General features: G+C 50.2%; 1 protein-coding gene across 2 annotated transcripts in view; it reads right to left on the reverse strand.

Moving 5' to 3' along the window:
- TMCC2 (transmembrane and coiled-coil domain family 2) overlaps nt 1–15,382 on the reverse strand; it is a 38,750-nt gene that overhangs the window by 21,029 nt on the left and 2,339 nt on the right. For both annotated transcript variants that reach the window (XM_020891696.2, XM_070474604.1), the window contains one exon: nt 4,984–5,496. In XM_020891696.2, coding sequence (XP_020747355.2) covers nt 4,984–5,496 — 513 coding nt within the window. The remainder of the gene's footprint in view (nt 1–4,983; nt 5,497–15,382) is intronic.

Here is a 15,382-nt window from a genome sequence, read left to right on the forward strand (position 1 = left end):
GTCAGCTGACCACGCAGGGTTCGCTGGTGCCTGGAAGACCCCTTTCCACCGGACGTGAAGGCACCCTCTCTTCTCAGGATCCCTCAGGGCCGTACGCATTCCTGGGGGACAGTACCGGATCAGTACACAGAAGGGGAAACGGCAACCAAGACATAAAGTCGCTGTCCTTGGGCGGAGGCAACCCGCTGCTCACCATGGGTGCTGCATAAAAGGTCCCTGGAGGTTTTGGAGATTTCAGATCTCTGTTTGGACTTGTGGACATGCTAGAAACACAGGGTCTAGTCGCCTCTCTGCCACAGACCAGCCAGGTGCCCTTAGGCAAGCAGCCTCCTGATTCCTCTAGACCTCAGTCTGCTCATCTATAAAATGGAGATAACAGTACTGCTCTGGCAACTTCACAGAGATGTCATCAGGATTAACCAGGCAACAGAATGGGAAAGACTAGAGATCTCTCCAAGAAAACTAGAGATACCAAGGGAATACTTCATGCAAAGATGAGCACAATAAAGGACAGAAATGGTACAGCTCTAACAGAAACAGAAGATATTAGGAAGCGGTGGCAAGAATGCATAGAAGAGCTATAAAAAAAGATCTTCATGACCCAGATAATCATGATGGTGTGATCACTCACCTAGAGCCAGACATCCTGGAATGTGAAGTCAAGTGGGCCTTAGGAAGCATCACTACAAACAAAGCTAGTGGAGGTGATGGAATTCCAGTTGAGCTCTTTCAAGTCCTAAAAGATGATGCTGAGAAAGTGCTGCACTCAATATGCCAGCAAATTTGAAAAACTCAGCAGTAGCCACAGAACTGGAAAAGGTCAATTTTCATTCCAATCCCAAAGAAAGGCAATGCCAAAGATAAACTACTGCACAACTGCATTCATTTTGCATGCTAGTAAAGTAATGCTCAAAATTCTCCAAGCCAGGCTTCAACAGTACATGAACCGAGAACTCCCAGGTGTTCAAGCTGAGTTTAGAAAAGGCAGAGGAACCAGAGATCAAATTGCCAACATCCATTGGATCATAGAAAAAGCAAGAGAATTCCAGAAAAACATCTACTTCTGCTTCATTGACTATGCTAAAACCTCTGACTATGTGGATCACAACAAACTGAAAAATCCCTAAAGAGATGAGAATACCAGACCACCTTACCTGTCTCCTGCAAAACCTGTATGCAAGTCAAGAAGCAACAGTTGGAACCAGACATGGAACAACAGACTAGTTCCAAATTGAGAAAGGGAGTACATCAAGGCTGTATATTGTCACCCTGCTTATTTAACTTATATACAGAGTACATCATGAGAAATACCAGGCTGGATGAAGTACAAGCTGGAATCAAGATTGCTGGGAGAAATATCAATGACTGCAGATATGAAGATGACACCACCCTTATGACAGAAAGCGAAGAGGAACATAAGTGATGAAAGTGAAAGAGGAGAGTGAAAAAGCTGGCTTAAAACTCAACATTCAGAAAACTAAGACCATAGCATCTGGTCCCATCACTTCAATGGAAACAGTGACAGACTTTATTTTCTGGGGCTCCAAAATCACTGCAGATGGTGACTGCAGCCATGAAATTAAAAGACACTTGCTCCTTGGGAGGAAAGCTATGATAAACCTAGACAGCATATTAAAAAGCAGAGACATTACTTTGCTGACAAAGGTCTGTACAACCAAAGCTATGGTTTTTCCAGTAGTCATGTGTGGATGTGAGAGTTGGACCATAAAGAAGGCTGAGTGTCAAAGAATTGATGCTTTTGAACTGTGGTGTTGCAGAAGATTCTTGAGAGTCCCTTGCATTGCAAGGAGATCCAACCAGTCCATCCTAAAGGAAATCAGTCCTGAGTGTTCATTGGAAGGACTGATGTTGAAGCTGAAGCTCCAATACTTGGGCCCCGTGATGTGAAGAGCTGACTCATTAGAAGAGACCCCGATGCTGCAAAAGATTGAGGGCAGGAGGAGGTGGGGATGACAGAGGGATGGTTGGATGGCATCACTGACTCAATGGGCCTGAGTCTGACCAAGGTCCAGGAGATGGTGGAGGACAGGGAAGCCTGGCGTGCTGCAGTCCATGGGTCACAAACAGTTGGACGTGGCTGAGCGACTGAACAACACAGGTGACAGAGCTTTGGAAAGATGAACCTCGTAAATAAGGATGTAAAACAGTCACAGGAATAACCATTTTCCCCATTTCCATCCTGCATCTAGGGAACCATCCCCCAGTGAGCTCACCCAAGAGTCTGCAGTCATGTCTTCCACCAGCAACAAAGAACAGAACCATGTGTGCCTCCTGGATATCTTGGAGGCAGTGTGAAGACCAAACATGAGCCTTGTGGAAAAAACTCCCCAGCTGATGCCCTCCCGTCCCCCAAGCCCCCTGCATTCCCACTCAGCAAACAGCAACAAACTTTGCCAGCCTCCAAAACTGCCCGCTGTGCACCCACTCCATCCGCTCAGGCAGCCTCAGGACTACAATGCCCACATTCTCTCTCCTCGTGAAACGGCTCCAGGACCAGAGATCCTGTTTTAGGATTGTTCTAAGGTGACTTTTAAAAGGTATCTACTGACTCAGCAGCAAGAGGTGGACCTGGTGGCTGCTGCAAATAAAATACTGGCTCACTGGGAATTCCCTAGCAGTCCAGTGGTTAGGGCGTAGCACTTTCACTGCTGGGGCCCAGGTTCAAGCCTCGGTGGGGGAACTAAGATACTGTAAGCTGTGCTGCACCACCAAAAATAACGCAAAACAAACAAAACAACTTGCTCATGAAGACTGAAAAATGTGGTTCCTGCTGCTAGGTCCCTCTGGGTCTCCCTTCCTTCTGCAAAGCCACGTTTTCCTTTCAGCCAACACATCCAAATCTCATTTTTGGCACAGACTCCTCTGCAGTTGAAACTAAGCTTGCAGATGGTTCAGGGCCATCATTTTTAAATACTCTATATGCTGACAACCCCTAAACGTCTGTCTCCAGCCTGGGTCTCTTCCCAAGGCTGCAGACTCCAACATCTGACTGCTTATTTGGCATTTTCACATGGCTGTTCAACAATCATATGAAACGGAACATGTCCAAAGACTGGCTCTGATTTCTGCCCCCACAGCCCCTCCACATATCTGGTCCAACTCAGCTAATGACAATTTCTTCTTCCCAGCAGCCAGGCCGAAACCTGTGAGCCCTCTCTGTCTGCTCCCTTTCTGCCCTGCCCCACATCCTTCAGGAACCTTGTTGTTTGATCTCTGAGAGGAGTCCAGAATCCAGCCCTCCCCCGACTCTCACCCTGCAGCAATCACTGCCATCTCACCTCTGGGGGCTTCCAACAGCTTCCTAGCCTCCCTGCTCACAGCCTGGCCTCCACACAGCACCCAGAGCCATCTCCTTGAAGGGTGTCCCTCATCTGTCCAAAACCTAACAGCTTCCCAAAGAAGTCAAAAGCCATTTTCCTGACCCACTAAGTGATCTGTAGCCCTCCCTGCCTGTCTTTTAAAAACTAACACAAACCAGACTGTCTCAACCAATTCTGTCCTTTCTCCCCCAGAAGAGTTGCCCCTCCACTTCTACCATCTCCGCAGTCTGCTAAAACCAGTTTCTTGCCACAGCTATCAGTGACCCTCACTGCTTGATACCATCTACGTACGTGTGCAAATCCAGATCTGACATTTCACTCTCACCGCATTTCACTTTGTTGAAAACCTCCTCCCTCCTAAAACTCCTCTGTCATGCTTCGACATCATCCCTCCCCAGGTTCACTCCTACAGACCTGCTGCCGTCCCTTACACATCAGCTCTGTCCTCGGCCTCCATCGTACTCAACTTCAAAGTCTCATCCACACCCAGCTCAGTTCCATCTTCTTGCCTAGTACCATTGATGAGAACTGCCAAAGGTCCTCTGTCTCTGCCTTCCCATGCTCACTGACGCGGTCTAGACTGCAGCGACAGCTCTGATGCTTTCTTGACTGCACTCCTGCCCCCTTCCTAATCTGCTGTCTACACTAAGACCCAGCGGGGCCTCCTCCGGCCACTTTCCTGCCTGACACTCTCTGACGACATCACACTCCCCCAGGCTCCACATGGCAAGACCTTGTGTGATCTAACCTCTGCCTACCTGTCAATCCCCAAAAGCGCTGGACACTCCAACCACAGTGAATCTGAGGCAGTCCTCAGCAGCGGCTGGCTTGCTTTTGTGTACACCATAGCCTTCTGGCCCCCACACTTGCCCCCGGTCCCCTGGCTAAATTGTGCGCCTTCAAGATTCAGCTAGGTGGCTTCCTCCAGAAGGTCCTCACCAACAAGTTCTCACGTCCTCTGTCACACCCTCATCACCCTATTCTGTTCACACATCTGTCTCCCCTCTATTCAGTGAGGACAGCCCTACCCCCACTTATTCCCTCTGGCTCATTCATTCTTACAGCGCATAACAAGGATGCACAAAATATTTAGTATATGAATAAAAGCGTGACTACAGAGATTCAGAAAGTATCAAACTAGATTTTCTCCCTTTCAAACAGCCCTTCATGGATTCTTCCTCTGTCATCTTGGGTTGGTAATAATAAAAACTATACCACGCCAGACTCTATGTCAATCGTTTGACATATACGAACCTATTTAATCCTAGAGCAATTCCACTACTATTATCTCTATTTTCAATTGAGAAAAACTAAAGTATCAAAAAACCGAGTGACTCAGGCAGAAATCGGCACAACCATGGTATCAACCATGTCCAAACTACTGCATGTATTGCTTCTTGAGAGCACACTTAAGGAAAACGCACCAAAATTACTATCAGCCCGAGCAAAAGATAATTTTGAAAAACTAAATTCCTAAGCAAACAAAAATCAGCTTTAGGGGGCTCGCCTCTTGCTTCTGGCTTGGTCCTCTCTCTGGCTCCTTCCATGAAACAGACAGCTCGCTGGAGACGGGGCATCCGCACCCACCAGGCCAGGCCCCAGCCCAGGTCCTCGAGACCCCTGCCCGGAAGGCCCCCCTCACCTTGTCACCGAGACCCTCGGCCTCCTCCGCCAGGAGGGAGCCGCCGTCGGGCAGCAGCAGGGCCGTGTCGGTGGTGGAGGAGGAGCGGGGGCGGCCCTGGTGCTGGTGCAGGATGGCGGCCAGGCCGCTGTCCTGGGGGGCCTTGCGCAGCAGGTGGGGGCTGCCGCGCTGCGGCTCCAGGGAGCTGCTCTTGGCGCGCCGGCTGCCGCCCCCGCCGCCGCCATGCAGGCTGGCGCCCCGCTTGATGGAGGGCCTCGCGCGGATCTGCTGCAGCACGCGGTTGAAGGCGGTGGGCCGGGCGGGCAGGTCGTGCAGGGACATGGCGTAGGACACGCGGTGCATCTCTGGGGAGCGCTCCTTCTCGTCCGGGGACTCATGGTCAGACATGCCCTGCTGCTGCTGCTGGGGGTCCTGAGACGACGGGTGCTCCCTTTCCCGCGACCTGCGGCGGCTGTGGAACAGGTGCTTCAGGCCGTGGCCAAACATGGAGCCCTCTGAGAGCTGCTGGATTTTCTGAAGGGGGAAGGATGAAGAATTCGGTGAGTGCAAAGCTCTCGCATGCCTAGCTGGTTGGGGGCAGAGGTAAGGGGTCTGTTCCTGGGACACTAGTGCAGCTCCTACAGCCACCTGAAACTGGAAGATCCCCGAGACCGGCTGCGGGGAGGGGGCAGCCCAGACCCATTCCTCTCCTTCCCAAATAAATGTGTGCCCATGGCTTCCCTCAGGACACTCCTAACCCCACATGGTTCAGGGTTACTGGTCACGTATCCTTGTGGCTACAGTCTGGGGCTCAGTGGCACATGCTGGCAGCACTTGGCTCATAAGTTTTATCCCTCTGGACGGATTCTCCCTCCACCCCGAGACCTCCCTCCTTCTAAATCAGACCCTTCCTCAAGATCCTCTTTTGGCCCAAAAGATGCCTCATTGCAACACTCCTTGGGAAAATCAGGGTCATGCAATCAGATTATACTATGTAGCAGATATTGTTAATCACCTACCCAATATCTATTCTCCTTTCTTTCTTCCCAAATTGCATGGCCTTACTGCACCACACTAAAAATTCTTGCTTCATCAGAGGCCTGGGCAGCCTGGGGTAGCTACATGACACAGTCTTGGCCAATGAAAAGCAAGATGAGCTTTCCAGGGGAACTTCTGCTTTCCTAATAAAGGTACTAGCCCTTCTTGCTTCTTCCCATCTGAAATGTGGAGGTAATGCCTGGATCATGCTTAACCAACAGCCATCTTGGTAAAGCCCCCAGGGACATGCCTGGGAACCTGATGACCCTATGGAGTCACCAAACCTGGTGTGGATGCCTACCCTGGGATTCTTCATTCATGAAATAAGTCTATCTTTACCTATACAACTTTAGAATAATTTTCTCTTATTTATAGCCAATCTCATTTCTGACATAGCAATAAATTTTACTGAAGCTTCCAGGTTGACGAACACTTCCACATGCCAGGAGGATAGCACACCCCAGTTCCAGGGCAACAGAAACTCCTGTACCTAAGACTCTTCCAAACGTCTTCACTGGAGGTTAGTTGCTCAGGGACTAACCTGTGCACTCAGGTTAGTTGCACCCATGAAGAGTGCCTCTTCATTTCACTGTTCATTTGTATCCTGGATAATAACCTGGTAAATGTAAAAAAGTACACAAACTATGTCTACGGGCATGCCTTGCAGTGTAGGCAGTAACATGATGACTTCCTCGGCATACATGCCAGAACCAGCGTCCACAGCAGTGTCTTTCCACTCAGGCTGGAGCAAGCCAAGGGGGCACTGGAGCCCGGTGCTGCCCTGGCCCCAGGCTCTCTTAGTCCTGCCCCTGAGATGCTCCACCTGCTCCCCAGGCAGAACTGCTCAGAGAGGGGCAGCCTACCGCTTGGCCGGGGCGAGGCCACGCTCGGGGTAACTCCAGACCACTGCTCCTGCATGGGACCGGCTCACAGGGTGGAGCCAACCCTCCGCAGAGAACTTCAGAGCCAGCGGGCGGAGGGCTGGGACTTGGAGGGCCAGTGTCACCCTTAACTCCTGAGAGGGGAACTCAGAACCAAGCGACCCGGGGCTCCATGAGCTACAGCAGGTCTTCATCTGTAAGGAACGGCCTCGGAAGGCAGCCTGTCAGCTAAGAAACCTTCCAAAGGATTACAAGTACTGGATTTTCTTATTTTCTAGAAACAAACTTACAGAGGAGGAAACGTGAACCATGCAGACACCAAGAGAAAACCATCTTCGGATCTGAATTAGCTGACCCTACTCTCACTGTAGGCTCCCCACTCCAGTATTCTTGGGCTTCCCTTGTGGCTCAGCTGGTAAAGAATCCGCCTGCAATGCAGGGGACCTGGGTTTGATCCCTGGGTTGGGAAGATCCCCTGGAGAAGGGAAAGGCTACCCACCCCAGTATTCTGGCCTGGAGAATTCCATGGCCTGGGAGCCTGGCAGGTTACAGTCCACGGGGTCGAGAGTCAGACACAACTCAGCGACTTTCACTTTCACTGTCAGGGCTTCCCTGGTGGCTCAGCTGGTAAAGAATCTGCCTGCAATGCAGACCCCAGTTTGATTGCTGGGTTGAGAAGATTCCCTGGAAGAGGGCATGGCAACCCACTCCAGTCTTCCTGCCTGGAGAACCCCCATGGACAGAGGAGCCTGGCGGGCTGCAGTCCATGTGGTCGCAAGAGCTGGGCACGACACAGCGACTAAGCACAGCGCAGCAGTACCCTCACCGCTAATGACACCTCAGCGCGGTTTGCGCAGACAGCTGCACTTACATCTGATGTCAGTAACTACGTACACACTGTGGATTTGTGTCAAAGTAAAGGGTTTTCATTTTTCACCCTGTTTGAGTAGTCTCACAATCCTCAAGTAGGTGGGGCCTTTATAACACCCATTTTACAGACCAGATAAGTTTTATCACCACAGCTCACTGTGAACTTACGGTTTACAATTTTCAACATGCTCTTTCTCCTGCATTATCTCACTTGACTTTCCCAGAAACTAATAAAAGTAACAGCAGCAATATCTCCATTTTTAGGTGAGGAGATGAAGGTGACCACCACCACTTCTCAAGAATGTAATCCTGGGGCAGCCCTGGAGGTGCCGGGTCTCCCCACGGAGCAATGTCTCCAGGGCCAGCCCCGGGTGGAGTCTGCTCAGGTAAAACTACCACTTTCAAGGAAGGCGGACTGAGGTGTGCACTCCGCCAGATCCTGTGGCCTCTGGACCAGAGACAGGCCGGGACACCCTCCCCCTCCTTGGGCCCAGGCTGATACCAGACCTTCCTGCAGACATCACGGATCGGGCCAGCTGGCTCTGGCACTTGCCCAGCAACTTCTGCCAAGTGGTCACATTACATATTACAAACGGTCTTTCTAGCATTCTACTCCAGGCCTCTTCCTTCCGTCCCTGGCACTCCCAGCCTAGCTTCTCCAACACTGAGGCCCCTCTTCCACATCGACTCAGATACAGACTTCTGCCAAAGACGGCACTAGAGTTCTGAGGCATCTCCCCTCCCTGAGCCCCGGGAGGTCGGGCTAGGCACTGGGGACAGCAGTCACCACTGTCTGCCATATTGCTCTGCATCCAAAATAGCTCGGTCAGATTATTTTAAACATCATACGACAGCATTTTTCAAGGTGCTTTCCGATGTATGCTGTCCTTCTAGCCTGACAGAGGCGTAAGCCCGGGAGGCAGGATGTGTCTCCATTTTACAGATGAAGAAACGTCAGCAGAGCCCAGCTAAGGGGCTCATTCCATTCCCGGAGAAGAGTGTCCAACTTCTGCTCAAATGTGCCACCACTGGCTCACACGCCGATTCCGAGAGTAAAGCAGACACAGTATTTACACAGGTCCCAGAAGAGAATCGGCATCACTGACTCAATGGACACGAGTTTGAGCAAGATCGGGAGATAGTGAAGGACAGGGAAGCCTGGTGTGCTGCAGTTCACGGGGTCTCAAAGATTTGGACATGACTTAGCGGCTGAACAACAACAATGGAACAGTATCACAGGCAGGATCAAAACAGAATCAAATGCCGGAGCCACGGGGAGCTCGGTCCCCTGAACTGCGGCGGTGGATCTTCTCGCGTTATGTTGTAGGACGTGGGCAAGACCTGTACCCAGTGTAGGTCTTCCTTTCCCACCTTGCCCTCCGTTCTGCATCAAGGAGAGCCGGGGTGACCTAAGGACCTGTGCCCCTGCGGCACGGAGGAGTCTGCTAAAGTCCATGGTGGGGAAGAAGAAAAAGAACAAGACAAAGAAGACAAAGAATAATGCGGGGAGGGAGGTGGCTCCGTACAAAGGGGTTTTTTTCCTCACAAAGTGCAAGGCAAGAAAGCAGAGTGATACCATGGCCTGAGCTGCTTAGGCATGTGGGTGTCAGAGGAGATGGTTAAGGAGTTTTGACGTAACATGGTAAGTATCTAAAAAAACAAAACAGAAAACCCAGCACACACACATAACCAGCCACAAGTTCTGGAAATGAGGAAAACCATGGTGACTAGCTTGAGGGAACTCAGCCACCAACGCAGCAGAGAGAACCACCTGCTCTGACTAACAGGTTCCAGCTACTAAATGTCACTTGCTTCTCCACACTGACTCCTGCTTTTCCCCAGCTGCCAGGAGCCATGTTGGTGGCTGAACGCAGCCATGTATTTATTAGGAGAGCAGAGCTGAGTTGCTTCGGAGTGAGAGGTGGGACACAAACAGCTCTCCCGATCCATGAGAATGAGCACAAACTGTCCTGCAACTGCCCAGAGGCCGGAACGGAGGCAGAGCACCCTGGAGCCAGGTGCCCAGGCCTGCAGAGGGAAATGAGGGGCGTCTGCTGCCCTCCCCGAATCATCTTTAAGGGGAGGAAGGGCCCCGCCTCCTTGGGGTGCCATCATCCTCTCAGGAAGAAAGGGTGGACTAAATGATTTCCGAAAGAGCCTTCCTGAGAAGGCTGTGGTCTCTGAACAGTTAGGCTTCATCCGTTCTCCTCCCTGGGTGTGGGTCCCCAAAAGGGGAAGTCTGCTCCAAAAGCTGCAAACACAGCTGCCTGAGATCAAGCAAAATGCTTTGGGGTGCAGTGACTTTGGTACCATCTGGTTAAAAATAGCCAAAAGCGGCTTCTAATGCTTCCAAGTCCCTGCGTTCTTAACAACTCCCATTAATGCTGAAAGGATCTTTAAAAGTGATGCTAACCTATAGCTAATTATCCCACCTGGCAGCTGACTGCATCTCCCCTCCTCCCAGCTGGGTTTGAAACGCCCTCTGCCCCACCACTGCTCCGGCGGGGAGGGTTCAGTGGGGCGACTGGGTCACTGTGAGCCTCAGCAAGCCTAGGTCGCCAACGTTCCTCTATTTATAGGGTCTCTATGGAAACAGGGCCAGCATTAAAGAGCTAATCACTGTAAAAACCTACAGAGTCCTACTCTCAAGATAAAAAGTGGATTGCAGAAGTCTCCAGTTGCCCTTAAGAAGCCTTGGGTGGGGAGCCTGGGGCTGGAGCAGAAGAGGAGCAGTCACCCCAGGTCTGACACTCATGGCCATAGTGATGCAGAAGAGTGAGCGGCTGCAACTGTCTCTCTTAAAAACACAGTGATGAAAGACTTTTGGAATCATTTTTTTCTTCCCCAGCAACCCAGCCGACATTAAAAAAAAAAAAGATTTCAACTTAGGGGCAAATGATTTCCCCATTCTCAATTTTATTTAAACTTCTCATTCCTTTATTGCTCAGAGAATTCTGCCTGGGGTCAATGCAAATCAGGCCAAGTGACCTCCTGCACTGGGTCTTTAGGCAGAATTGGCTCAACATATACCAGCATAAAGGTTTCTGATTAAAGTTATCTTCCTGGTGTGCCCTCTCTCTCTTCTCATCCTACCCACCCTTCACCACCCACCTCCCCTGCTCCGTACCACGCCAGTCTAAAGAGATCTCACCACCCTGCTCTGAACTTGAGAGTTCGTTATCTGCACCATTCATCTTGCCATTAATCATGTTCTGCCTTGTGACATGGTTCTCTCAACTGTTATCCAACTTTTCACCAGCTTCTGGATGGAATCCTCAGTGAACACATGGAGGGCAGGAGCTATATCATCTATTATCTCTGTGCCTCCAATAGTAGCGGGCAGAGACCTTCACGCCAATATGGACATTGAAAGTGAAAGTGTTAGTCGCTCAGTCGTGTCAGACTCTTCGTGACCCCACGGACTGTAGCCTGCCAGGCTCCTGTGTCCGTGGAATTCTCCAGGCAAGCATACTGGAGTGGACAGCCAATCCCTTCTCCAGTGGATCTTCCTGACCCAGGGATCGAACCCAGATCTCCTGCACTGCAGGCAGATTCTTTATCATCTGAGCCCCATCGCTACTTAATAAATTTCTGAGCAGAAACTCTGCACATCTACAAGATCATCTTAAAAAGGAGATTTAATCCGTAGACAATTACCTTTTCCAAAGATTTTAAATGCTCAGTTGCACAACTTTTTCTTATGTCTAGCCCAGATCTCTCCTGCTGCAGTTTAAACCTCATCTCAATCTGTCATCTCAGTAACTGCAAAGATCAGGCTTCCTGGGAAAAGATGAACAGAGACCCAGGGGCCTCAATGTGTTGACTGTCCTCACAAATGGCTTAGGTCAAGGTTCATGTTCTTACAGCCAGCTTTGTTTTCCAAGTGGACATCATTCAGCTAACCTGGACGCCTTTAGCCAATAGGTGTGAAAAGTCAAATATTATCTTTTTCATACAATCACAAAACATACCTGTGATCCCTCAAACATCTTTGTTTAAGTTCTTAACATGGAGAGAGGCTTAAGGGTTTGGTTGGTAAAGGCGGCCCCTGTCCACTGTGGCCTCGTTCTAAGAACACATCATTCTCAACCTTGAAGATTTCAAAGCCCATTTCTTAGAGGAGAAATGAAAACAGACATGAGTTTTGAGTTGGCCTCCAAGACCACCACTGAGAAGCCACCTGAGATTTTTTCCCCCAGCCCTGACACATATTTTTTTAAAACTTCAACCCCCAATTCAGGTGCTATCAGATGTTTTCAATTCCTTGCTGAGGGAGAGATTCTTATTAATGGGATTGGCAGTGAAGACAATTAAATACACAGAAAACAGAACATTCTGTAGATGCCAAGCCTGCAAGACAGTTCTCACTGGAACAAGGGCAGCTGGGGATTCATCTAGAACCCAATATGTGGCAGAACAGGCAGCTTCACTTGCCACGTGCTTTCCCACTGGCCACCAATTCCTCCCGAGTCCATATCCAGAACGTCTCTGAAAATTCCTGAAGGCAGAGGGGATGGGGGAAGGGCAACCCCAGGCCTGAGGACCCTCCGTGCTCCTCCCGTTAGGTCCAGATGGGACAAAAACAGACACCCTCTGCATTCTTCATCACCCTCCACTGTGCCTGACTACTTACAGGGCTGGGGAACTGCATCTAGTCAAAGAGGAAATGGCCTTACATGGGACCGGGCACTTGCCCTTTCACGTAGAAAGTGCTCTCCTCTTCTTTGGTGATTAAAGTTCCACCCTTTACAACTTGCTCTAAGCACACCTCTTCTGATTAACCTCATGTTTCTGAATGATGCTCGAAGCGCCCTTACACTTAGGTGTGCTTTGATGATGACTTTCTTGCAAGTGTTTGAGCCTGTTTGCCTGGAGGCTGAGGCAGCACTTGCTGCCAAAGAACTGATTCCCCATGTCCTTATTCTTGGCTCTACCTCAACTGTACCTCTCCAGATGAAACCTCTCCTAGGGTCCCGCTCCCAGCTGAGACTGCAGAAATCGTCACGCTGGAACACGTCCCTTCTGCAGGACAGCTGGGGGCCCCCTGCTGCAGAAGGCCACAGAGAGCTCTGCCCTACTGCCGGGACCCTTCCCCAGGCGCCAGAGCCCAGGCACCTTTCCACCCCACCGGCATCCCACAAAGCTGCTGATCTTCTCCGTTGAAAAAGTAGAGAGGCCCATAAATTTTATCAAAACCCAGAGCCTTAAAAATAAACAAAAGAACAGAAAAATAAGCAGAAGCTTCTTGGGAATGTAAATGTTCCCCATCTCGGGTAGCAGGTAGCTGGGGTATCTATTTTGCTCCTGTTATTTAAAGGGTACATATATTTTCAGACACTTTTATATATACGGCATGTTTCACAATCTAAGACAGGCACAGGCTTTCCCATGGAAGGTCATATTTGTTGTCTCGTGAAGCCTTCGCCAGCGGGCTGTCTCCAGGAGCAGGGAGGAGCATGGTGCACCTGGGATCCGCACAGGCTGTGAGCCAGCAAGGACAGTCCTACGGGATTCAGTGTGACTTTCCCTCAGCTCTTTGGTTTCGAATCGCTCTTCACTCTGAGCAGACAGGAAGACCAGTGAATGATACAGATGAAGGCACCCAAGTGAGTTGTGAGTTAGAAGCATTTTGAACCAGGACCAGGATGATGCACTTCAGAGCACCCCCTTCTTCTTGGAAAAAAGATTAATACTGTTCAGAACTCTCTGGGGAAATGAATCACAGAGGCGTCTGTGAAAGGAAAGAGATGCTCAGGGGAAAGTCCAGGGGACGGTTTCTGGCCAGCACACCCGGAACCTTCCTTTCAGGAAAGGTGCAAGTCCTCCAGTTGCTGAGGGGTGGGAGAGATGGCAAGGTTGGTGATTTCCTCCCCTGCTCTCGGGCTTCTAAAAGGCCTCAGGGCAGAGCCAGCTGACTCTTGTGCTTAGCCACCCATCCCGGGCCTCAGCAACATCTACCACATGTCGTGTTTCTAACAGGAACATGTGCTCCATGTCCCTTTCTGCAGTTTTCCCCTGAGCTCCTCCCACTCCCCCTCTCACTGGCTCTGGGTTTACTTGCTGGAAAATCTCAGTGTACTTTTGGTCAGCCAACACTCTCTGTAAGCAGCAATCTAGCATGTCCTCCCAGCTAGTAAGGAAACTGGCAGGAGCAAAGGCCTGGATAATGACCACAAATGAATCCAAGACATGAACTCAAGTGGTTCAACGGAGTCCACGCCACAGGCCAAGGGAGAAGGCGATGTGACTCTGAATTTTGGGGCTCCTGTTGCAGGAGTGTCTGGTGACACTGCCCCCGAAGGTCACATCAAGCGTGTAGAGTAGCTGAGAAGGCCTCCAAAGTACCTGCATAAGCTGCCTGTGGGGCAATGTATTTTTTCAGGCTATTTTTCAGTTAGAGTTTTTAAATTGCTGCTTAAACTATTTTTTCTTCTCACTGGTACTCCACGCCCCCCAGTCTCAGATCCCAGGCCACCGAAGGATGCAATCTCCATGACATTGCAGGAGCAATCTACAGTGCAGTTCTCCACGACACTGAAGGACAAGAAGGGAGACCGCTGGAGTCCCTGCTCTGGGACTGCTCAGCAAGCTCTGGCTATCAGGGCACATGCGGATCATTCTCTCCTCTCCTTTCGCCCAACTTCCATGAGGTGCTTCAGGCAAGGCCCTTTTTTTTTCTCAAGATGATTTCCTCCACTGCACCTAATCCATCACAACGCCTGGAGTTGTCACAAGAAAACAAAAGTGGACCAAGGGACCAAAACTTCCTATTTCCAAAGTTTAAAATTAAAACAAAACCAAGCCAGAACTGCAGGGTGCTCCAGGCCAATCACAGGTAGGGGACAGGGGGTGTTAAAAAATCAAACTTACCCTATTGCAGTACCATCCCGCCTAAAACAAGTTAGCTTCTACGCAGTGCTAGAGCCAAAGATGGGATTTTTCCATTGCTGGAAAACTATGCCAGCGCTGGAAAACAAGTTTGGACATACTTCAAAATTCCTAGTCCCTTTCCCCAGAAAAAGGCTCAGAAAAGTTGAGTGACTTGCCTGAGATCACACAGCAAATTAAACTGTGATAGCCCCCAAGTTCGTGTCTGGCTCTGAAGTCCCTACTTTGTAAACACGTGATAAAGCAGATGGAGATAAACAGGAAAAGGCCCTGTTTGTCTCCCTGAGCTCCCACGGAGCAGGCAGCAGCTAGGTTTTCCCTGAGCTGCCAGCCTGGGTTCACACAGCTGTGGTCAGCTCAGAAATATGTTTTCTGATGGGGTGGAGGACAACTTGGAAGGACAAGAGAAGAAAGTCTTCTCTCACACCTGATCTCAACTTTGGTTCAGGGACGGCCCGCATTTAATATCAAGTGTAGAGCTGTTGTTGCTGTGTGCCCCAATCAGTAAGAGAGTGTCAACCACCACACCCCATCCCCAGCAAAAAAAGAGAGAGAGAATATAAGAGGTAAGCAGGTAAAGAATGAGCTGCTTTCAGCAGCTTTATCTACAGAGACAAAGACACTGCAGCCCCCACACCACAAGCCCACCTTCCCTCGTGAAGGCAGCGGGGGAAATGAACAGAGTCGATGGTCTTCACCGTGGTCGGAGCTGGATCATGGGGGAGTTTTCAAGGCTGCTTTTC

The sequence above is a fragment of the Odocoileus virginianus genome, chromosome 11 (genome assembly GCF_023699985.2).
Source record: "Odocoileus virginianus isolate 20LAN1187 ecotype Illinois chromosome 11, Ovbor_1.2, whole genome shotgun sequence".
NCBI classification, from domain to species: domain Eukaryota; kingdom Metazoa; phylum Chordata; class Mammalia; order Artiodactyla; family Cervidae; genus Odocoileus; species Odocoileus virginianus.